The sequence below is a fragment of the Mytilus edulis genome, chromosome 1 (genome assembly GCF_963676685.1).
Source record: "Mytilus edulis chromosome 1, xbMytEdul2.2, whole genome shotgun sequence".
In the NCBI taxonomy this organism is placed as follows: Eukaryota; Metazoa; Mollusca; class Bivalvia; order Mytilida; family Mytilidae; genus Mytilus; species Mytilus edulis.
Window position 1 is genome coordinate 48,666,342 of NC_092344.1, and position 26,728 is coordinate 48,693,069.

General features: G+C 32.5%; 1 protein-coding gene across 1 annotated transcript; it reads left to right on the top strand.

Moving 5' to 3' along the window:
* The first annotated feature begins 5,282 nt into the window (after positions 1-5,282).
* LOC139520138 (uncharacterized) lies at positions 5,283-22,900 on the top strand. The gene is made up of 9 exons (XM_071312637.1): positions 5,283-5,643; positions 12,090-12,229; positions 12,694-12,912; positions 15,971-16,071; positions 16,361-16,449; positions 16,990-17,019; positions 17,574-17,675; positions 19,167-19,298; positions 22,269-22,900. The coding sequence occupies exons 1-9, from the start codon at positions 5,283-5,285 to the stop codon at positions 22,334-22,336; spliced, it is 1,242 nt and encodes a 413-aa protein (XP_071168738.1). The 3' UTR covers positions 22,337-22,900.
* The last annotated feature ends 3,828 nt before the right edge of the window (positions 22,901-26,728 follow it).

Here is a 26,728-nt window from a genome sequence, read left to right on the forward strand (position 1 = left end):
TGCTTCATACATCATATACAACTATTTAGTCACAATAGAAACATTGTTTAGAATGGGGCCATTTTCACTAGTTAGTGAACCTACTCCTTTGAACGGTTATTTTCTGATTGCCACAGTGCGCTTTGTTTTGAACTTCAAGCTTCACTGCTAACACATACTCGATGCAAATTGAACGATTTTTGGTGAGAGGTACGTAAATGAACGCCTCTAGCGGAAAACGGGAACATTTGCGTTCGTTGTTATGAGAGTCATACCCCTTACACCAGAAAATTATACCAATCAAACATTTGTTAAATGGAATTTAAATCATAGTTCAGAATTTGTAAATTGTATTCAAACAGATAATGAGGCTATATATTGACTGATATATTAATACATGTAACAGTGTAAGTATAGAAAATATGTCACCATGTGAAGAAGTACGTCAGAGTGATATTGATTTTATTGTTGATAAAATAGTCCCAAAATGTTCATAATGCAGCTATAGAAACTTTCAGCAAAGTTAAAAAAGAGAGACAAAAATAAAAACACGATGATTCTAAACCCATTTAATGATTTTTGTGCAATAAATAGAAAGGGTTTCCATAAATCACGCAAGAGGAATTGTTTTGTAAAGAATGCCGAAAAAATGATATAATCTATCAAAAAATATAAAAGCACATTAAACATAATGATTTGCTTACAAGAAATATCAGCAAAAGATTGTAGACGATCTTCGGAACCTTTCTTAAAGTGATAGCAAATCTTTTTGGAAGATTTTAAGTGAAATATTACAGTCACCACTTTTAAAAACAGTTGTTGCGGATACGTGGTGATATCAAAAGGTTTATGTTGTGGAAAACAATCATATAATAATCATCGCTTAAACAGTTGTTGAGGATACGTAGTGACTCCAAAAGGTCCGTGTTTCGAAAAACAATCATACAAACACCGCTTAAACAGTTTGTGGGTATACGTGGTAGCTTCTAAAGGATCTTGTTGTAGAAAAAAATCATATAATCACCGCTTAAAAAGTTGTTTAGGATAAGTGGTAACTTCTAAAGGCTCTTGTGAAAAATGACCATAGTTTTTTTTACAATCACCGCTTAAAAAGTTGTTTAGGATACGTGATAACTTCTAAAGGCTCTTGTTGTGGAAAATAACCATAGTTTTTTAACAATCACCGCTTAAAGAGTTGTTGAGGATACGTTGTAACTTCTTAAGACTCTTGTTGTTGAAAAATAACCATACAATCACCACTTAAACAATTGTTGTGGATACGTGGTAACTTCTTAAGGCTATTGTTGTGGAAAAAAATCATACAATCGCCGCTTAAACAGTTGTTGAGGATACATGGTGACTCCAAAAGGTTCGTGTTTTTAATTGTTTTCCTTTTATACCCTCGCAACTGAAAGTTGAGGGCTTATTTTGTTACCCCTGTCCGTCCGTCCTTCTGTCTGTCCTTCCTTCCAATCGGCGTACCGTCCGTTCGTCCGTCCCATTATGGATAAATAGATATTTCAGATAACTCCTCCTATAGTTGGAATGCTATGAAGTTATCACTTTGTCGGCTGTTTGTACATATATTTAAGGTGTGCATGGAGTTTTGATTTTGATTTATATTTGCTCTTTAAGGAGATATTTCATCTCTGTCATTTTTGTCGAGCCTACGACTTTTGTCGCAGAAAGCTCGACATAGGGATAGTGATCCGGCGGCGGCGGCGTTACTAACTTCTTAAAAGCTTTATATTTTAGAAGGTGGATGACCTGGATGCTTCATACTTTGAAGGCCTCATGTTACGAAGTTTCCGTCAGTCACATGTCCAATGTCCTTGACCTCATTTTCATGGTTCAGTGACTACTTGAAAAAAAAATTAAGATTTTTTTAATGTTAAATTCTCTCTTATCATAAGTAATAGGATAACTATATTTTGTATGTGCGTACCTTGCAAGGTCCTCATGACTGTCAGACAATGTATTAGATTTTAGCGAGAGAAATTTATGTATTACTGAAAAATTATTACACCAGGGTTTTCGATATCACAAACTGGTCAAAACATTTACTAAATTTTATCACCGGTATAAGGAAATAATTCGTAAATATAACTCAACATGCAGACATCTTATACGTTCAGGTATTTCACATCCAAAATTTTATGGAAATATTCTTTATAAAGCACAAAAATGTCAGTATTCTCCTCAGAAACTAACAAAACCTTTAAATAGACTTATTAAAAGGGGATATAGTTACGATACTGTTGTCAGGTCATTAAAGATTGCATATTTTGGCTTTAACATTGATTCACTGATAGGGTCTTTGCATCGGAACTAAACACATTTACTTCTAAAAAAACAGTTGTTGGCATGACACGGGTTATGTTCTTCTCATATATTTTATGATAGTATGATACTAAACCCCTAACGGGAGGGATTGTACCTGATATTCATATGATGAAGACATAATCTTTCAATCAGTTTAATTGAGGTCTGGAGCTGGCATGTCAGTTAACTGCTAGTAGTCTGTTGTTATTTATGTATTATTGTCATTTTATTTATTTTCTTTTGTTACATCTTTTGACATCAGACTCGGACTTCTCTTGAACTGAATTTTAATGTGCGTATTGTTATTCTTTTACTTTTCTACATTGGCTAGAGGTATAGGGGGAGGGTTGAGATCTCATAAACATGTTTAACCCCGCCGCAATTTTGCGCCTGTCCCAAGTCAGGAGCCTCTGGCCTTTGTTAGTCTTGTATGATTTTAAATTTTAGTTTCTTGTGTATAATTCAGAGTTTAGTATGACGTCCATTATCACTGTACTATTATGCATATTTTAGGGGCCAGCTGAAGGACACCTACGGGTGCGGGAATTCTCGCTACATTGAAGACCCATTGGTTGCCTTCGGCTGTTGTTTGCTCTATGGTCGGGTGGTTGTCGCTTTGACATATTCACCATTTCCTTTCTCAATTTTAGTTTTCAATTGACCTCGACCTCATTTCATGGATCAGTGAACAAGGTTAAGTTTTGGTGGTCAAGTCCATATCTCCGATACTATAAGCAATTATTATATGTCTAGTATATTCGGTGTATGGATGGACTGTAGGGTGTACATGTCCAACTGGCAGGTGTCATCTGACCGTGACCTCATTTTCATGGTTCAGCGGTTATAGTTAAGTTTTTGTGTTTTGGTCTGTTTTCCTTATACTGTATGCAATAGGTCTACTATATTTGGTGTATGGAATGATTGTAAGTTGTACATGTCTAACTGGCAGGTGTCATCTGACATTGACCTCATTTTCATGGTTCAATGGTCAAAGTTAAGTTTTTGAGTTTTGATCTTTTTTTCTAACACTATATGCAATTATAGGTCAACTATATTTGGTGTATGGAAATATTTTATGATCTATATGTCAGTCACACAGGTTTTATTTGACCGTGACCTCATTTTCACGGTTCATTGTTCAGTGTTAAGTTTTTTTGTTTTGGTCTGTTTTTCTTAAACTATAAGCAATAGGTCAACTATATTTATTGTATGGAGTAATTGTTAGCTGTACATGTCTGCCTTGCATGGTTCATCTGACCTTGGCCTCATTTTTATGGTTCATTGGTCAATGTTTAGTTTTCTTGGTTGATGTAAGGTTTATGTGACAGTTGTAAAGCTTTATTTTTAGGACTGTCAACATAAATTCAATGATTAGTAAAGAAGGCGAGATATTTCAGCGTGTGCACTCTTGTTTAAGTATATACTTTCATAAGAGGTGCATAGCGTTTCCAGATAACTCCTCATACAGTGAACCATGATAGTATGTGCTCCCATGCTCAACTTTTTGTATTTTAAAAAATAACAAATTGCATCTGCGGGGGCATCATTTATGTCTCCCAGAAACAATAATATCTCAAAGAAAGTCCTACATTGGCTTTGTTATAATAGTGTTAAAAAACTGTAGTCAATGGCTTTTGTTTTACATTACATGTATCATTGGATGGTAACACAATTAAAAGAGAACATACAGTATCGCTACAGCTGCAACCATTTAACTTCATCAGTTAGTTCAATTAAATAACTAAAACACATGTCCAGGTACGCTCGTACGTGACAAATAGTTTGGGAAACCAAAAATATAAAATATTATAAGGCATAACAACTAAAAAGTGTCTTTACAGAACAGCCATTATCGTCTTATGTTAATTTTTCTAGGAGTTGTAGCCTTACATTTAGGTCAACATATAATGTTATGAACTAGATAAAAGACAAGCTAATTGAAGTCATGTGACTTATTGAGCTCAAACTAGTGGGTGGATTGTTCCCTTTGGGATACCACCCACTATCAGCATCATCAACCCAGTAGCTGTAAACCATAATTTACGGTAATTGTCTATGAAATATAGATGTAAACCCTTGTAAAAAATTGATTAAGAACAACTCTCCTGGTAATTACTAAAGTCAAATATTCGCTACGACATAAAAGCATATTGACTTACTGTAATGATTCATTAGTGATGTGATATGCTGCATCAGGGAAACAGTGTTTTGACTGTACGGACTTTCATTTTTATATTTTGCAAGAAAACGGTATCTCAAATGTTAAAAATCTTTTTAGAAGCTTAAAAATCAATTTATTAAATACATTAAATTACCCAATAGCATTTTCCATGGCGTTTTTTCTTTGGACAAGGTAGTTCTTTTTAACCTTCAAGTTGACATTTATACAATATGTTTTGTCCTTTCTTTTTATTCTTTCATTATCAACCATTAGAATTATATCGGCGTACTTTCTTCTATTTAGTTTTTTACCCTAATTTATTGTTTTGCATCTTGGTTTTCGTGTAATTTTTGTGTCGCAGCTATGAGAAAGCTTTTAAGATGTACAGTGAAGCATATATAAGAGTGTAAGAATGCAGCTATCCAAAATAAATCATTTCGGTCTTTTAAGCTTGCTTTAAGTGTAATGGACATTCAGTAAAACTACATCATACGGTGTTTTCTTATTTAACTGTATCCTTTGTCTCACAGTGATACCATTAAATATCGCGAGGGAGTGCATTCCCACTAAATTAGTTACTATACGTAGTTCTGATAAACCATGGTTTAATGGTGAACTAAAAAGAGAAATTCGAAAACGAGACCGTTTTAGAAAATATGCCCTGAAATCTAAAAGAGAATCGGATATTGCGAAGTATAAGAAACAGAGAAACAGTTAACAATTTTAAAAAAAACTTGCTAAGGAAAGATTTGAAACTAATTTAGATAACATTATATTGAGTAATGCCCCAAATTCAAAAAACTATTGGAAAATAATGAAAATGCTGATAAAGTCGAATAAGAGTTCAAATAATATTCCTCCTCTACAAAACATATTAAAAGATAAGGAGTTCAGTGATATAGTTTATGAGGATAGCGAGAAATGCGACTTGTTGAACAAATACTTAGGTTTGATATCCAAACTCGAGGAAGAAAATGTTCCTATTCCAGAGTTTAAAGAAAAAACTAATACTTATATTCAAGATATATACATAAATCAAAATGAAATAATTGATATTATCAAAACTATTGATCCGAATAAGGCATCAGGACCAGATTTGATTAGTCACAGAATGCTGAAAATTTGCCCTAAGAAAGTGGCGGTTCCTTTACAAATAATGTTAAATAAATCTCTTCAACAATGTAAGTATCCTTCTAGCTGGAAGATTGCAAATGTTATTGCTATTTTTTAAAAAAGGTGATTCGTCATTACCTTCAAACTATAGACCAATTTCGTTAATAAGCTGTGTATGTAAAATCATGGAACGAATTGTTTTTAAACATGTATAAAATCATTTACATATGAATAAACTAGAAATGTATAATTGTTTTCTCAACTCACTAGAAAAGAAGGAAATAAATTGTTTTGTCTTTTGTGATTTCTCGAGAGCTTTGGACAAGGTTTGGCATAGAGGACTCTTGCATAAAATGAAAGCTTACGGAATACATGGTAATTTACTTAACTGGTTTGAGAGTTATCTTTGTGATAGGCAACAAAAAGTTGTGATTTTATACATCATCATCCTCATTTTGCAGTCTTTCAGCTGGAGTACCTCAAGGCTCAGTACTAGGTCCCTTATTATTCATAATATATATAAATGACATTGCAGAGAAACTCACATCTCTAACTAGACTCTATGCGGATGACACTTCTTTTGGTTACTCGGGGAACGACCAAGAACACATAAAAACTGTTATTGGTCGTGACCTCGAAAAACTAAACGAATGGTCACGGAGGTGGCTAATGTCTTTTAATCCAGACAAAACAGAAATAATGATTTTTTCAAATAAAGATGCAGCCGTTCTAAAATTCTGCTTAAATGATAAAGAAATCCCTATAACAAAATGTCACAAACACCTTGGGGTAACGTTTTGCTCTGATGCTCGGTGGAACAGTAATATAGACAATCTGATTATCAGTCTTTAAAATACGAAACATTTGAATATCCTGAAAAAACTCAGGACAACTTTGTAGGTAAACCTTAGAAAAACTCTATTTAGTATTTATAAGACCAATTTTTGAATATGCAACTGAAGTTTGGGATAATTGCGGGATAGGATATGTTAATAAACTTGAAAGTTTGCAGCTAGAAGCTGCTAGAATAGTTACTGGTTTGCCTATATTTACAAAATCTGAAATTCTGTATGAGGAAATTGGGTGGGAAACTTTGGCTGACAGGAGGAAAAGACGAAAATTACAAATGTTTTATAACATTCAACACAACCAAGCTCCGGATTATCTATGCAAACTTGTTCCACCTAGTGTACAGAGCACAACTGCACATCCCTTGAGAAATGGCAATGACATCATTGTTCCTTTTTGTAGATTATCTCTTACTAAAGAATCTTTTATACCATCAACTATTAACCTATGGAATCATACCGATTTGTCCCTTCGAAAATCAGACTCTATATCAAAGTTTAAAATCCAATTAAAAAGGTTAAATACCACAAATAAAGATGTACCTAAGCACTATCTATATGGACCGAGGAAACTAAATATGATTCTTACACAATTCAGATGCTACTCATCTTTCTTGAACTATGACTTGTTTAGAGTCAATATAATTGCTGATCCATCTTGCTTTTGTGGATGTAACATTGAGACTGTACACCATTTCCTTTTCGACTGCTCTTTATATACACACCAGAGAGAAATTATGTTGAACAATCTAAGATGGCTTCCTGATGACCTTATACTGAATGTTAAGTTACTTACATCTGGTAATCCGAATCTGTCGTATGAACAAAACGTGAATATATTCAAACACGTATTCGAATTTATCAAAAGGTCTGAGGGATTTCTTGTTATGTAAAAAATGGATTTACGGTACATCCACGTCATCATTATCATCATCATCATCGTTTTCAATGTTTACATTTATTTCTGTTTCATTTTTTTCTCAATTGATAGACTCGTAAAATATTGTTTATTTTGATATTACATGCTCATATTAACATTGTATTGTAAATAATTGTCATTCGGAGCGGACTTCATAAGTATGACTTACTTGTGTCCAATCCATTTTACTTTGAGTAAATAAAATATGTTTAAACTGAACTAAACCATGCATTGTATAAGGGTCCGGATGGGGTCCGTCATTTATTAAAGGGTTTATTCTTTAATATTATTAATTCGTATATTTTAACAAATCTGATTCGTTAAGGGATAGTCACATGACGTGTTAAACAATATTTTCGAAGGTAGAGAGAAAACGGCGGATAGCAAAAACAATATTGCACAGCAAAAAGCATATTGCACGGTTATTTTTAGAATATCTAAAAACCGATATACTTTGTGACGTCATGTAATGAATTTCAGGATATTGTTAACGTTTTGAAACAAATGATATCTGTGATCGACTATTTGACGAAAAAAATCTTCAAATACATAAGATGCCAAACAAACAAAAAAAGTAAATGAAATAACAAATGATATTTTGTTATTGTTAAGGAGACAATATGATATCTATAACATTCCAACAAAATCAAATTAAAATTTTGATATAAATATGGTAGGAAATTAATAATATAAAACAAATATAGCCTTTGTATGAGGTCAATACAGGATATATCGACCCAAAGAAGGAAATCGACCTCGGACTTCGTCCTCAGTCAATATACTTCTTTCAGGTCAATGTATCCTTGTATCGACCTCATACAAAGGCTATATTTGTATAATATTTTAGACTATTTTTACTATTCTTTATTCATGTGGCCCATCATTCCCTATTCAATATACTTTGAAAACCCTTTTATTCTCTTTTCATTATCCCCCCCCCCCTTTATTCTGCCATGTTATTATCTGTTCTGTTAACCCGTCCAGACCCTCTTGAATCAGTGGGATAAAAGCGATTGCTCACACAACTAGCTAGCTGAATCTGGGTGCATGTGTATGTACAGCACTCTCAATTTCCGCCATTGTTACTTTATTCTATCATTCATTGAGGGTGAAGAAGGATGGCTGTTTAACGTCCAGCGGCAAATTAAATGCATATTCAAGACAATTCATTTATTGATAATTTGGTGTTATCTGTTGAGTTTATTGACAACTTGCTTTGCCTTGTGGATATCAAACGCGTGTCATACACTCCTGACGCTTGCCCATTGTTGACGACCTGATGGTGACGTCTTGATTTTTTTTAGATTTAATTGTCCTCGTTGACCTTTTCGATTCTGTTGCAGCTTTTTGTTTTAACATTTACTCTCCATCTCATTTATATATAAATGTAATGTCAAATATTGATTTTTTCATTATTTTACCGTTATAGATATAAATATTCATGTCCAAGGTAGTTTTATCCCTCCCAGATTGTGTTCTTTTAAAGTATTGCACATGTATTAGTATCACTTCTTCCACGATCAATAAGACGAAAGGATGGAATTGATACGACAGATAGGAAATTTTCTTTTTTCAGTTTTGATTGGTAAGGTGTTAACTATTATAGTCTAATAAATTCTTATTATTAAAAAAATAAAGATAAAATAAAAACACAACATAAAGATCTTATATTGTAATATGATGATATCTAAAACATTCGTGACTTTCATATTTTTGGGTTTAAGTGTTCCTGATGTTTAGAATATTAGATAAATTAAATTATCTAATTCTACTGCTAAATTTTCACAAATATTTATAGTACCGATAGATAAAATGTTTAAAAATTTTCCTGCTGTATATGATTGATGAAACGTTTATTCAAAGGATTCACATGAATCGTATCTAAAATTACGGGATTTGTTAACTATATCACCGTAAAAACTAGGATGCGCTATCATCCCGTTTTTAATAAGAATTCTAAAAGAACAGAAAAAGTTAATAAACAAATCTTTGTATCTATGTTATACATTGTAATAAGGTAAACTTTTTGCAAGTCTTAATTAATAAAAATCCCCGACTTAAGTTACCATCTTTTTTTGAAATGCATATATAAAATCTAAAACCCGACTGCATTTACAAGCTAATCTAACAATTTGTGAAATATTCATAACGTAAGAAGGAAAAAATGGAACGTCACAGTTCAAAAAGAGGGAAATTAACAATCTGGAACGAAAAATCGTCTCTTTTGTCGTAACTTTTGTATGAAGTTTCCCTTGTGAGTCTGAAATATCCAAATGTATAGGTATGACAATAATAGCTGATGTATTATATTCATTTAAAGTAAGAGCCTGTGGGAAAATTTAGCAGTAGAATTAGATAATTTAATTTATTTAATATTCTAAACAAAATATCCTTATGGTTATGGTATTGTTTTTTCGTTTTAAATAAAGTTTTGACAGATTATCTGTGGCTCATAACGATACAGGAACAAACCAGCTATTTAAATGAAACAATTGGTGCCAATAGGAATACATACAACAAATTGCTCGCTAAGCACCATATTTTCTTACATCATACAAAAGCGGACACTCAGTTTTAAAATGTTTAAGCTCGTCAGATATTCATGAAAGATAAAACGCATATTTTACGGTAAACCTAAATATTTAACTTGTTAAGTTTGTTTTACTGAAAATTTTCATGAGTGCGTCAATATACATGTACATGTAGAACCCTATGTTTATGGTACAGATACCTGATATATGTTGGAAAATCGGGTATTGATGACATTTAAGGGGAGGGGGTCTCTTGGGGGATCGACAAGGGGTTCTGTCCTCACGCACCTTCATGTACTAGTATTTGATAATTTCGATAAAATCATTTCCACTGTGCTAATTGAAACAATGAAAAAGTGATTATGAATATTATCACCTATAAACAAATATTTTCTTTCAAACTGAATTTAGTAAATAAACAAAATAAAATTACATTTATTGAATTTAAACCTAGTATTCACGTATAAAAATCAGAAACATTAGAATTTGACCCCTAATAAATTTTGCAATTATTTAACCTACAATAAAGATATTCGTTCAGTTTTTTCAGTACAATGTGTTTAGGTTTGTGTTTAGAATCATGTTAAGCTTCTGTACACTTTCATTTTTAAACATGTTCAAATTCACGTCATGTTTAAATATAATGTGCTTACTGAAAAATGTGTTTAGAAATAAAACACAATCCTAAACACGTTTAGATTTAAACATATATTACAAGTGTTTAAATTCTAAGAACGATTTTTACAGTGTACATATAAATGTTGTGACCAAAGCACCAGTTGACTTCTTATCATGAGTTGTCATTCAATGACGACATTTATCCATTTTTGGTGTTTTTAGCTGTTTTTGGAACTTATATCAGCGAACACTTTAATTTCAAAGAAATAAATAAATTGTAACCGGAAAAATAATAAGAAAAACAAAAGTTTCATTTAAGTGAATTTGAAAGACCGAAAATTGTCAGTCAATTCATAAATGTAGTAATTGTCGTTAAAGAAAATTTTCACAATGTCCAAGTTTACTTGTTTTTTTTTTTTATTGTTGTTGTTGTTGTTCTGTCCATTATATAACGTGAATATTTTATGCAAGATTTTTATAGTAAATCTTCTCAATTGATTGAATATACTATTAGATCAAACCATAGGTGCTTGAGGACACTGAGGATCCTGTTATGAACCCCCTTGACCCTCCCCTTATTATCACAAATCTCAATATATATCGCTTATTGGTACCATATCTATAATACTAAAATTACGAGGTCCAATTTGTCAGCTGTCATCACGTAAAAACGACGAATCAAAGAATTCAACTTTATATATAACTAATATAGTACAAAGGTGTAGATTAAAAATTACACCACTCCAGGCCCTTTTGTTTTCCACGTAATTAATATTGCCAATAATTAAGAAGTTCCGGGTCGAGTCCGATACCGATACCAATAGTAATAATATTCACCTGTTACCTATTACCTTATCTGTACGTTCCGCATCTGACAGGCGCACCAACAAACGGTGTATTCAGGATTAATATGCTATATACACGGGTTATATAATTTAATTAAGTCACGGACCCGCGATATCACGGGTATGTTCTAGTATATACTAATATGTCATATTTTTACTCTAAATATGCATGTTTACTTTCAACGTGAATCTCGACTATAGAATTTGTGTGTACTCACAATACAGGAATATCCTTCAGATTGACAGTCCATAGTTGGCCATCTCAACAAGATTGAGTTTCTCGCTTGACGGCGATAGTGAGAAAATCTATCGAGCTGAGATTACCAAAGATAATTTGTTTATCGCTTTTTTTTTCAATCTATGACAACGTTGTTAATTTCAATGACAATGGTACATGCGCACTTAGTTTTTAGCGAAAAAAATCCATATCACTCTACTGTGCTGAGAAAGGAAATTATCAGTCATTATTACATTGGTTATAATGAATTAAAAGTACAGGGACATTTATTCTGTTCTTTTGGAATCCGAGATTGTATCCTACATTATTATTTTTTCTTTTTGTAGATTCAGGTGTATCTATTGAAAATGTTACGTGTACTCTAAACTGTTAATTTGAAGACTGACATTTATTTACAATAAATGTAATTAAAGATCGATATCTCACTTTCAAGATCTAAATATGAAATATCTTCGTGACCAGATGATCACGCTGGAACGATTATATATTAGATTTATTTATCTTTGTATTTATAGTTTGCTGTAGTTATTCTATTAGTGGATATAGAATAACTTTGAAAACAGAGCCATATCAAGCTGTAGCAATTCACAACAAATACAGACGTATTTTGGCAAATGGAGCATACAATTTCTACGTTGCAAACATGAATAAATTGGTTAGATTTTTTTTCTATTTATGAAGAGCGTTTACAAGAAACCCAAGAACATTCTGAGAAATCAATGCTTACATAAGGAAAATAACATTTGATATTTCAAAACCGTTCATCATTCATCACAGATACATGTAAACATATAAATAGTGTAATTGTATGTTACAACATGACAAATATTTTTTAACATTTAATACTCTAAAAACGCTTAAATTTGGAAAAAGTTATATTTGCTATTTTTCAAATTATCGCTACTATTAAACAAAAGAAGATTCGGTATGATTGCCAATGAGACAACTCTTCACAAGAGACCAAATGACACAGAAATTTACAACTATAGGTCACCATACGTGATGTTTCATGGAAGACGATGCTCAAGTACAAAAAACAACATAAGTGATACGACTCTGCATTATGATGTTTCAACTTTGTATTTCAAATCCATAATAAATTTGTACTTTTTTGTACAGCATTTAAATGAAAGTTTACAACGCAAAGCTGAAGCAATGATAAATTGTGAATTATTTAAAAGCACTGAGAAGGACCTGGTACCTGAAAAAATGAACATTGGCTTCAGTAAAGATGAGAGCATTGATAGTATTATACTTGAATGGTTTCGAGAGATACGACATTTCATTCCTAATTTTATGACTTGTTTAGATGTTGACTCTTGTCGTCGATTTATGACGGTAGGTAAAAGTATATACATTTGCCTTTTAAAAAAAATAATAAATAATAAATAATAAATTTTGATAATGATCGATGATCTATCGCTACAAATCCCGTTAAATTATGAATAACAATGCATGCACTGTGTCTAAACCACACCGGCAAAAATTGCTCGGACTCGATGGTATCTAACATCCGGCACAATGACGGAACACCAATAGACAAAAGAAAGGTAGGTTTCCCCTTATTTTTTTTATTTTTTTTTTATGATATCGAAGAATATATATACATATACAACTATTTTCTATTGTGAGATGCAATATTTTCTACAACCGTTCTATATTAACGGAGAAATAAGTCAAAATGCATGTCAAAATGACGAATTGAGTGAACCTTGCCTCGAAATTGTTTAATTTCTCGTTAAATTGTTCACATTGTACGTAAAGAAAGGTACGGGAAGATAGATATTGACACGGAGATTTGCAAATTTAGTTATTATGAGCATCTCAATAATTGTATTTCTGTGTATGGAACGAAAGAAAAGGGTCATGTCAAATTAAAATAAACCGGTTTCGTCAATGTTGTTACTACACAATCACCCGGTTTCGTCTATATATATCACCCGGTTTTTTTTTTGGTTTTTTTTTTAACAATCAATTTATGAAAAGAAACTTTGGCACGGATCTGAACATTGTCTTTGAGAATTTAAATATATATTTATTGTAAAGTAAACTTGGCGTGTTAAAATCTATTTTAAACGGGCACTTTTGGACATAGTTAATTATGATAATACACATTTTCCTAATGAAAGGCGTATCCCTTATTTCACTTAACTTCAAACTAATTTTAAACGAAATATAAATACTGAATAGCAAACACTGGTATCTAATTTTATTTTGTAACATTATTATATTTTCTTTGTTTATAATAGTAGTATGTAAAGATGAAAAATAAAAGGATGTGTTTTGATTGTGCCATAATTTTAATTTACTATACTATATTATATACACTTAGTTTACAATATTTACTATCAATTATTAATACATTTATGCATTCAATCATTGACGAACAGTCCCAAACCGACTATAGTCTATACTGTTCTGCACAAATTAATCATGCATGCAGTCCTGCCAGATTTTCTGGTACTATATATACTGTGTTACTTGCGCACTAAAGCGAGTTTTCACACTTAACCATCCATAACATAGCAGTGAGATTTGTAACTTTCTCCCCGTTTCTGGTAGGCACATTTATTTTCATAGGCATGTTTTTCACATTATTTTTATAGTTCAAATTCATTTTTGTACAGTTCAAATTCAATTGAAACTTCAAGATAACTTTCGAAAACAATATCTGACAGTTTTGTATTTTCAATGTGAATAAAAGTTGGTTTGCAAATCATGACCGTCATTTATATCTAGGTCTTATTAAGAAGAAGTGACAGTAACCACTTATCCCATAAACATTGACAATGAGACAACTTTCTTTTAGACACAAAAATTATGTTGAATTAATCAAGTTTAGGTCAGCGTATGCCTTAAACAATGAGAAAAACACACAAACTGCATGAAAGCAAGCTATAACAGGGCCCTAAATTATAAATGTAATACAATTCATACAAGAAAACTACCTGCCTATTTTATGTTCAAAACGCATATGGTATAAAGCAACCAAAGACAACCATGGAATTACAAGCGTGTGATTCGGGAATGGACTGAGTCAAAGTGTTGTCGCTGACACAAACAGTACAACAAAAGTACAAATAATAAAAAAAATGATGAAAAAACCTTAACTCGTCCGATGACAGAGCCTGTATAGTAAATGCGCGATGTGTGCCAAAACTTGTATCATAGTTAAAATTATCCCTTAACGATTGTAGAAAAGATTACATATATAGAATGATTAGATTACTTATAAAGGTGTCCATCCTTTTGTGCGAGAAAATCACATATCAATTGTGTGTTTCGATTTTTAAGACCGTAAACTTTAATTTCAAGTTTAAACATGTTCAACATATTTCCCATAACGCATATAGAAAACGCATATTTAGAGAGCTTTAATCTCAATATGCTGTTAAAAAATTTCGGAATGCAAAGTAAATTAAAATATTTGTGTTCTATAAGAGTAGGAATTCAAGTGTTTGCTTATTATCTATTTGAATCTGAGACTCATATAAATAATATGCCGTTGTCCGGTGAACGAACTTGTTTTCCAACGACCCACAAAACTCCTTTTGAACGCTGAAGTTAAATAATCAATTATAATGTAATGCGATTATGATTTTTTTTATTTGACCAAACCGGGTTATGCATTTTGAAATCTATGACGAAACCGGGTTGTATACATTGACGAAACCGGCCAGTTTCATTTTGACATGACCCATTTCTTTCGTTCCATACACAGAGATACAATTATGGAGATGCTCATAATAACTACATTTGCAATCTCCGTGTCAATACCTATCTTCCCGTACCTTTCTTTCCGTACAATGTGAACAATTTAACGAGAAATTAAACAATTTCGACGCAAGGTTCACTCAATTCGTCATTTTGACATGCATTTTGACTTATTTCTCCGTTAATATAGAACGGTTGTAGAAAATATTGCATCTCACAATAGAAAATAGTTGTATATGTATATATATTCTTCAATATCATAAAAAAAATAAAAAAAATAAGGAGAAACCTACCTTTCTTTTGTCTATTGGTGTTCCGTCATTGTGCCGGATGTTAGATACCATCGAGTCCGAGCAATTTTTGCCGGTGTGGTTTAGACACAGTGGCATGGTATATAGAATCTAAAGTAACAAAAATGTCCAAAACAGTCACGTGCCTATTATGCAATCGTCGGGTGTTTTTTTGTGTTTTTTTTTTGGTAGCTTGTTGAATTTGAAGTTACAAATAAAGATAAGGTACCTACTTCCGAAAAGCAAGGTAAGAAACACGTTAAAAAATAAAACTGTGGTTATTTCAACTGCTTAAGAATTGTACTGACAGGTTGTTTTTAATTTTAAATGATTGTAGACTTGTTTTGACTCGTTATGTTTATCATTTTAATCTGCATTATTTTATTTTGTAGATGATCAATTCTCAATATACTCAGATAGGATGTGCTTACACACATCAGTGCATGATTAACAATAAAAAAGCCAGCGTTCTTATATGTTTATACGATGGAGGGTAGGTGTACTACTTTTAACATATGAACTATAAATAATATGAAAATAAACACTGTGCAATTAAAATAGGGACTCTACAATTGAAATTCGAAAGAAATCTAGGGAAGGTTTTTTCAACCATAAAAGGTTTTTGAGGAAACATCAATTAAAAAAGCCATTTACAATACGAGCAGCTGGAAATAGATAATTATCAGCCTCGAAGTGAGACTGAGTGTGCCCACAGAGAAAAGAGTTAAGGCTTCACAATCATAAAATGTTGTACAGGATACATTTTTGGTTTTTTTTTACAGAGAAATTTTGATTCCACCCAATCTGAAACGAGGATCCCCTTGCACAAAGTGTTCTGACGCTGAGGGTTTCTGCGACAACGGATTGTGTGGTACGTTTCGTATTTAAATTGGTTTTTTTTTAATCTATTTTTTGTGATTTGAAAATTTGAAATTTTATAGTTTTGAGGCCATTTAAAAAAAAAAATTTTGTCAAGTAAATTAAAGTTCACATCCTACGCTATAAATATAGTAGATCATAAGCATGCATATAGTAAGTCGATATTCTCAGTTATACACTGCGTAGAGACTTAAGACTGAGCAACGAAAACCCTTTACAGCAGATTCCATTGAGTGTGTAGCGATAGGTAATATCTTTGGTTAGCTTGTTTGTTAGCTGAACCGTGAAGTCATTATGAGTTCAGGTATACTACCCTCCTTTCGAAGTATCATAGTCCAACAGACAGATAGATTGGGTTTCTGTCGGACTAGTTTGTTCTTAAAGTAGAAGAGTTTACCTAACCTAACAATGACTTTACAGTTCAGCTTGCAAGCATGCTAACCAAAGATATTACCTTTGGCTACACACTCAATGGAATCCGCTGTAAAAACAGCGTGAACTTAGTTTGAATTTTTTTTATTTATCTTTTCAGTTCCTTGTGATACATCTTCAGAACTTTGTGGTAAGTATAAATATAAAAAAAAAATAATGAAATACAAATCTTATGCTATACTTAGGAATATATTTCACTAACTTGAAGTATAAAATTAAGAAGAAGTGGTGTGATTGGCAATGAGACAACTATACGAGAGAATAGGAGTGGTGTCGATGAACGCAATTATAGGTCACCGTATGTCATTCAACAATAAGCAAAGCCATTATCGTAGAGTGAGCTATTAAACAGACCGACATGATTAATGTAAAATTATTCGGACTAGAAAACTAACTGCCATATGTATGATTAAGCATGATTAAGGTTACATAAATTAGAGAGTGAGCAGTCCTCCGCGAACAACGACAGGACGTTCTGTGACATATATGTCAACTTCTACGTAATTTAGACTTTGTAGGAGAGTTGTCTGGTTGCTTTGGTAATCTGGATATTTTAGTACGGCTATACATAAAAAAAATTGTAAGTCACTATGACATAATTACCATTCCGTTTTCTTTTATGAATGTACATACTTGTATATTTGCCCATTTCACGCATTTGTTATAATTGTCTTTTATTTTTAGATTGCCGGAAAACCTGCAACAAGTCTGGGGTTGGATCCGGCATTCTTAATATTTCAACGTGTTCTTGTAGCTGTCAGTTTGGGATGGGACCAAATTGTGACGGTATATTGGATAATTTATCTGTAGCTCATTATTATATTTGAAATCATCAGACAATCTTTATCCTAGAAATGATGCATTGTTATTTAGATCTTTTTTCATCGGAAATTCAAATCAAACCTACCAATTTTATCTATATTTGTTGTATCAGTCTAATATATCTCCCTAATGAGAAACATAGATTTAAAGAGATTAGAAGTACAATCATAATAAACAAAACAGAAAAATTGAAATGACAATTACTGGACTATTTATTCTGTTCGGAATGAGTTTTAGACCATGTAAGACAAAATTACATAAATATACTTTATTCATACTTTACACTTACCGAAAGGACAATGTACGTATAAAGATTAACAACGATGTCATTTTTTGTAAATATAGTACCTTTTGTGTAAGCATTCATATTATGCTCAATGAACTAAATCTTACAATATGGGAATGTATTACACGTTAGGATTCACAAACAAGCAAATTCATTGTTTTGACATGGGTCTTAAAGGGCATGCAATTCGTGAAGCATGCTTTAAAGTATGATCTGTATTAAACAATTATTATCGTGCGAAAACATAATACAAAATATTGTTAATGATAATGTAGATCAAGGGAAAAGAAATAAGAATATAAAATTAAATAAGCATGAAGAAATGGAAAATACTTAAGAATTGAATGCTTCTTTTTGTAAATTTAATTTTCTAAAAATGTACGCACGGTCAACGCTTTTACAACCCTATAAAGTTACAAAAAGAAGCATTCAATACTTGTAATTACATTTTTTAGCTATGATCATGAAAACACGAATTTTATATATTTTAATATTTAATTCACCTGTGCACTTTATTGTTGGAGCACGTGTTATCATGAATGAAAAGTTGTATTGAGCAATGCAACTGCTTACAGAATAACACGTGATGTGCAGTTAGCCAATAAGAATAAAATATTATAATGAAACATACATCTTATGTAATTATTCTTTTATAACATAGTCATGATAGTGTCTAGGGTTAGTTAAACTAAAAGAATGGGGATGAGATAGTCTGATATGAAACATGTTTGTCAACTTCACTTTTCTTAATTTTAACGATATTTATTAAATATTTAAATGTCTGTGGTACCTTAATGAAAATGTATCTTTTTAAATATTAACTGAATGCTATGAAAGAAAAAATTCAATATTATTTTAAGAGTTATTTCAGCCTTAGCTCATTACTTTCGTGTTTTTCTTCCTCCCAGAAACGTATAAAATTGTACTGTGTAACTCTAATTTATTTTACCTTCTTATAAAATGGTGTTTATGATAAATGTGTGGCTTTCTATATGACACACCTATTTTTTTCCTAAGTGAATGTGTTTGCTACTCTTTTTTTTTTTATATATTCTCCTTTAATCTTAAAAAGTAACTATTTCAATTGAAATCGTAAGTCACCGTGCAAAATGTGTTCCGTCTATAGTTAAGAAAGAAATTTCAAAGAAAAATTAAAATTCTAATTTTAGAGCCTTGTAAGAATCCAGAACAATACTACGATTACGATATTTGTGGACCAGTGACTGAATCAGAGTGTCTCAGTGATGACAAAGAGGAACGAACATTACTTCGGGAATTCTGTCCGGAACAGTGTACATGTAGTAAGTATTGGCGGTCATTGAGAACTATAAAGAGGTTTATCTGTGTTGTTTGACTGTGATAAAATTCAATTATGATTTGATTTGTTTGTTATAGTACATTGAACCATTCTATATGTTAAATATTAACTTATTTTTATGTTGACAAGCAGTTCAAATGTATTAGATTTTTTTCCCATCACTTGGCGTCCGGCGTCCGGCTTCCGTCGTCCGTCGTCGTCGTCCGTCGTCGTCCTGCGTTAACTTTTACAAAAATCTTCTCCTCTGAAACTACTGGGCCAAATTAAACCAAACTTGGCCACAATCATCATTGGGGTATCTAGTTTAAAAAATGTGTCCAGTGACCCGGCCAACCAACCAACATGACCGCCATGGCTAAAAATAGAACATAGGGGTAAAATGCAGTTTTTGGCTTGTAACTCAAAAACCAAAGCATTTAGAGCAAATCTGACATGGGGGTTAAATTGTTTATCAGGTCAAGATCTATTTGCCCTGAAATTTTCAGATGAATCGGATAACTCGTTGTTGGGTTCCTGCCCCTGAATTGGTAATTTTAAGAAATTTTACTGTTTTTGGTTATTATCTTGAAAATTATTATAGATAGAAATAAACTGTAAACAGCAATAATGTTCAGCAAAGTAAGATTTACAAATAAGTCAACATTACCGAAATGGTCAGTTGACCCATATAGGAGTTATTGCCCTTGATGGTCAATTTTTAACCATTTTTCGTAAATCTTAGTAATCTTTTACAAAAATCTTCTCCTCTGAAACTACTGGGCTAAATTAATCCAAACTTATCCACAATCATCTTTGTGGTATTTAGTTTAAAAAATGTGTCCGATGACCCGGCCATCCAATCAAGATGGCCGCCATGGCTAAAAATAGAACATAGGGGTAAAATGCAGTTTTTGGCTTATAACTCAAAAACCAAAGCGTTTAGAGCAAATTTGACAATATAGGTTAAAAGGTTTATCAGGTCAAGATCTATCTACCCTGAAATTTTCAGATGAATCTAACAACCTGTTGTTGGGTTGCTGCCCCTGAGTTGGTAATTTTAAGGCAATTTTTCTGTTTTTGGTTGTTATCTTGAAAATTATTATAGATAGAAATAAACTGTAAACAGCAATAATGTTCAGCAAAGTAAGATTTACAAATAAGTCAACATGGCCGAAATGGTCAGATGACCCATATAGGAGTTATTGCCCTTTATAGTCAATTTTTAACCATTTTTCGTAAATCTTAGTAATCTTTTACAAAAAATCTTCTCCTCTGAAACTACTGGGCCAAATTAATCCAAACTTATCCACAATCATCTTTGGGGTATCTAGTTTAAAAAATGTGTCCGATGATCCGGCCATCCAACTAAGATGGCCGCCACAGCTAAAAATAGAACATAGGGGTAAAATGCAGTTTTTGGCTTATAACTTAAAAACCAAAGCATTTAGAGCAAATCTGACATAGGTAAAATTGTTTATCAGGTCAAGATCTATCTACCCTAAAAACATTCAGATGAATCTGACAACCTGTTGTTGGGTTGCTGCCCCTGAATTGGTAATTTTAAGGAAATTTTGCTGTTTTTGGTTATTATATTGTATATTATTATAGATAGATATAAACTGTAAACAGCCATTATGTTCAACAAAGTAAGATTTACAAATAAGTCAACATGACTGAAATGGTCAGTTGACCCATATAGGAGTTATTACCCTTTATAGTCAATTTTTAACCATTTTTCGTAAATCTTAGTAATCTTTTACAAAAATCTTCTCCTCTGAAACTACTGGGCCAAATTAATCCAAACTTATCCACAATCATCTTTGGGGTATCTAGTTTAAAAAATGTGTCCGATGATCCGGCCATCCAACTAAGATGGCCGCCACAGCTAAAAATAGAACATAGGGGTAAAATGCAGTTTTTGGCTTATAACTCAAAAACCAAAGCGTTTAGAGCAAATCTGACACGCGGTTAAATTGGTTATCAGGTCAAGATCTATCTGCCCTGAAATTTTCAGATAAATCGGACAACCTGTTGTTGGGTTCCTGCCCCTGAATTGGTAATTTTAAGGAAATTTTACTATTTTTGGTTATTATCTTGAAAATTATTATAGATAGAAATAAACTGTAAACAGCAATAATGTTCAGCAAAGTAAGATTTACAAATAAGTCAACATGACCGAAATGGTCAGTTGACCCATATAGGAGTTATTGCCCTTTATAGTCAATTTTTAACCATTTTTCGTAAATCTTAGCTATCTTTTACAAAAATCTTCTCCTCTGAAACTACTGGGCTAAATTAATCCAAACTTATCCACAATCATCTTTGTGGTATTTAGTTTTAAAAATGTGTCCGATGACCCGGCCATTCAACCAAGATGGCCGCCATGGCTAAACATAGAACATAGGGGTAAAATGCAGTTTTTGGCTTATAACTCAAAAACCAAAGCATTTAGAGCAAATCTGACAATGGGTTAAATTGTTTATCAGGTCAAGATCTATCTGCCCCGAAATTTTCAGATGAATCGGACAACCCATTGTTGGACCCCCTACGGAGTTATTGTCCTTTATAGTCAATTTTCAACAATTTTTATAAAAGTAAATTTTTACTAACATTTTCCACTGAAACTACTTGGCCAAGTTCATTATAGATAGAGATAATTGTAAGCAGCAAGGATGTTCAGTAAAGTAAGATGTACAAACACATCACCATCACCAAAATACAATTTTGTCATGAATCCATCTGCTTCCTTTGTTTAATATTCACATAGACCAAGGTGAGCAACACAGGCTCTTTAGAGCCTCTAGTTTTATAAACTATAAAATTGTTTAGTATTTGCATTCTGGTCTTATGCCAGAAAAGAAATCGTTTTAAAGATTGGATGTTAATATTTTATTGTTGTAATGATGTCTTTTTTAATTAATATTATAGAATAATAAAATATCTTATTTTATTGAATATGATTAATTTATTGCAGAAAAATTTGCCAACGCTACAGTCCAAGGTGCAAGCAGTAGTTACGATGTTGACTATTTAGACAGCTAGTATTCGATCAGGAGTGTAGCGAATTCTCTCAAAGTTTTTGATTTTTCATCAGCAACTTGCAGTTTTGTTCTTTGCTTTGTATTGTTTAATACATACAATCGCTTAAATATGCTGGCATAAATATTTTTGTACATTTAAGCTAATAATATGTTTTCATTTGTACAAAAGGCAAACAGTTTGTAGACGGCACATTTTCGAAATTATTTATAGAATTATGAGATCTTCTTAGTATCGAATTTGTGCATTTCATTTGATATATTGAGTGCTGGCAGGGCCGTAACTAGCCTCTTTTCATAGTGAGGCTAAATATATTTGCCAAGCGTAGCGAGGCGAACAAAATTTGGCGAGGGGTCTGAGGCTCTGAGAAAAATAACGCAAAATCGTGCATTCTGAGCGTTTCCCAGACTTTTTTTTTACATTGAAACGCAATTAATTTTTAGCTATTTTTTCGACAATATTCTGGTCTCAAAGCTAAAACATAGATTAATTGTAATTTAAGACTTTTAGGTTTCACAGGGACAACATTAAAAGTAGACCGATATGTAGGATAAAGCAAAAATCGTAAATCTCATAATCTCATAATCATCAAACCGGATCTGTCTGTCGATCTGTTGTTGTCTTGTATAGTGCTTAGACTTTTTTATTATTTGTTTTACTAGATTTAAATATAGTGATGTCCAGTGCAGTATTATAATTATACTAGTACTGAAAAGTCGTCAATTAAGACCATCTTGATCTTGTTTTACGGTCTTAATGATTCTTTTATTGTTGAAGACCCTCCAGTAACTATCAAGATGAAGAACAAGAATAAAAACTTTGACCATTGATCATTGTATTTGTTTCTATGCATTGACTTTGTGTGAGATTAGGTTCCGTGCACGTTTACTCCATGTTCCTTTATTTTCTGTTAAAGGGTCTGAACTTAATGCAAGTTTAACCCTACAATGTAAAAGGTCATATTGCAATGCATTGATGTTTTTATAATTTATATAGATGACTTGATACGGGGAAATTAGAGGTCTTACTTTAATTTAAACCATGTCAGCTATCTATTTTTTTCTACAAAAAAGAGCCAGTTTTTTTTTTATATCAAGTTCAATTCTCCATGCAGAAACAACAGTTTTTTTGCTGTGTCCAGTATAGCATCGTATATTCTTAAAATATTTTCTCACACAATGTCTGGACATCGGTGGACATGCAACATTGCAAAACCAAACGCTTACAAATGAAAACCATCACTCATGCAGACTATAGTCATAAAGAAGGACAATAAATGAACAAAAGACAAACCCGAGACACGGAAGTACAAACAAAAGAAAAACCGGGGACACGGAAGTACAAACAATAAGCCATCTACTCTGAAAATTAAAAGTAAAATAGAAACATGGATCACGAAAACATGCAGGGGCGACAACAAATATATAGTAAAGAAAACGTGCTTCTTGCAAGAGACTTTCAGTGAAAAAAATTTGATATGAAGACACTATTTTGTTTCCGTTTTTTTTTTTTTAATTTTCAACATGAGGCATTTGCCTCATTTGCCTCAATGTAGTTACGGCCCTGACTGGCTCTTCAGTTAAACATTATTTGGGAATAAAAGTTAAATTTTCCTGCCTCTAGTCTCCAATGAAAATAAAATCAAAATAAAGATATATATATATATGCTCAATATTACTATCTATTTATAGTACATGCAACTGTGACATCATTTAAACATGATGCAGCATATTTAATCATTGTGAAACAAGTGGGTCGAATATAAAGTTTTTAAAACAAAACTATGATGATTGTTACTATCTATTTGGCAGTCACCTACCATGTACCTGCATACTATATTGGAGAAGTTTAAAATAATCATGAGCTAAAAAATAAACTACACACAAATATTTTACAGCTATTGGTTCTAACGTCAGCAACAAGTTGAACGAAAGATACACATTTTTTTGTCTTTAACAATTATTATTGTCCTTGGAAATATTGAGAAAAACACTTTCAATTATTAAAGACTTTTATGTTTTATATATAAAAATTGTGGATAAACACATGAAGCTCTCGAGATATGCCATATTCACAAGTCTTGATTGGTGTTTAAATAAAATTAGAGCTCTACTATACGGTAATATTAATAAATTACAGACTAAGCGGGTAAATAAAATCAAACAAAAATTCTTTATTTCAAACAATCACAGCAAAATACAGAAAATGATGTTCAAAATGTTTAGACGTTACGCACGGTATTGGTGACGTCGCGTACGGTGTTGTAGTCCGGCGGCTACAAGCATATTTCAGACGAATTGTGCACATCCTGTTACAAGCATGAAATTTGGCATAGACCTTCCTCAACTATTGCTCTTTTATTTCAGATAGGGAGGCATTTGAAAAAAATGTCTCACTTCCGGTAAAATCCAAAATGGCGGACGTCATACTTAAATCAGCCCAATATCGAAGGCTAGCGTGTAAAAATGTGTTATTATCATGCTACTATCATAATATTTGGTACAGACCTTTGTTTTTTACTACTTTTGGATAAATTAAATAGATTAGATGTCTTCAGAAACCCCACTTTCGGTTAAAATCCAATATGGCTGACATTGTACTTAAATAAGCTTATTTTTTAGGGAGGGTAACTGAAATGTGTTTTAACGTATTGCTACTATCATTACATTGTGTATGAACCTTTCTTTGGTGTTTCTGATGGATACAATGCATAAGACATATGTCTTAAAAACCCTTTCTTCCGGGTATATCCAAAATGGCGGACAGAGAAATATCAATTTTTTATTCATTTTATATGTAAAGAAATGATTTTATTTTGTGCTGGTCATTAAACTTTTGGCTTAATGTTATCCTCAAAACCACTTATTCTAGCATGTTGTAAATATTTAGATATAAAGTTGACACTTCCGGTTAAAAATATGACGTAAATTTCAAAGATGAGTCCTCAATCTATTTCTTCGATTTAGAGTTTTGGATAGATTGATTAAAACAAAATAAAATCACTATAGTACTAAAAATTATTTAAAATGATTACTATTTGGCCAAATATACATGTTTATTCACAGTCACCATGACATGCACACATCGCAGTGCACGGGATACCCGATTTTCCACATTAAAAATGACCGCGGAATCCTTCTTACATCCACCATGTATAAGCTTTTGACAAAATGATGAGGCCTCAAAAAGAGTTTTTCAAAAGTTATCCTCTTTGTCCCCGCCTGGAGTGGGTAACATAAGAGCCAATCCCAAGCTCGTCTCCCTAAACACCTGCCTAAGTATATTGCATTATTTACATGCTGGAAAAGACTAGACCAAGTTGAGGGAATAGCCTCGAAAAGCCGTCCCTGTTGCGCAAATAGTTATTTTCTTGCTTCGTTAACCATGTTATACCCATCTGCTAAGTTTGTGGGATCTTACAGTAAAACCCCGGTGATTTAGTCTGATTAATCATCATTCTTTTTGTTAAAGTCACATCTTCAAATGCAATCAATGTCTCCCACATAGTCTTTTCCCCCCTTTCAAGCAAAGAGAGAACCATATCACAACAGGTAAAGACATGGATAACAATAAGTGTTTCAGATCACCCAGATCACTCATTGCCTAGTGCATTTGAAAGGCCATTGATAGATATTAATCCAAAGTCTTTTGCCCTCCCAAACACAACGTCTACCCCTATGTCACGGAATAGCGAAACAGTATTGACAACATCATCATTAACGACTGTTCGAATCATGACTCGTTTAAGTGCGTGTTTCACTGCATCAGACACATGCACCATGATTTTAGTGTCTGCCTCTAAAAGTGAACTTGGTGCTGAACTTGAAATACATTACGTGGTGGATAAGATAGAATATCCTGACCATTTGTTGCTATAACTACCATACGCATCCAAGACTTCATCCTCTCGTATTTCAGTTTCAAGGTATTTTATTTAGGTAAGGACATAATACCCAATCAGCATACTCAGTAGGCCGCAATTCACAATCGGAGAGCTGATTTCCAACATTTACAAAGACTGTGGTATTGTTTCTCACATCTTAATAAATTCTGCAAAAACCATATTTTCTTGACTTGTTTTTTTATCTTCCAACAAAACCACGTATCGTTTTCAATGACATTAAACATCAAATCCATATGGTGATGTTGGCTGGTCAATCATCATTCTAAATGCTATAGTCACATCTTCAAACTCCATTAATGTCACCAACGCAGTTCCTTTTCCAGCGAACGTGTTATCTTTTAATGCCTAGTGCATTTGAAAGGTCATTGATTGATATATATCTTATACTTTTCCACTTCTAAATGCAAACCAAAGTTTGTCTGCCCTATGTCACGGAATAGCGAAATAGCAATGACATCAGTATCGACTGTTTGAGTCATGACTCAGTTAAG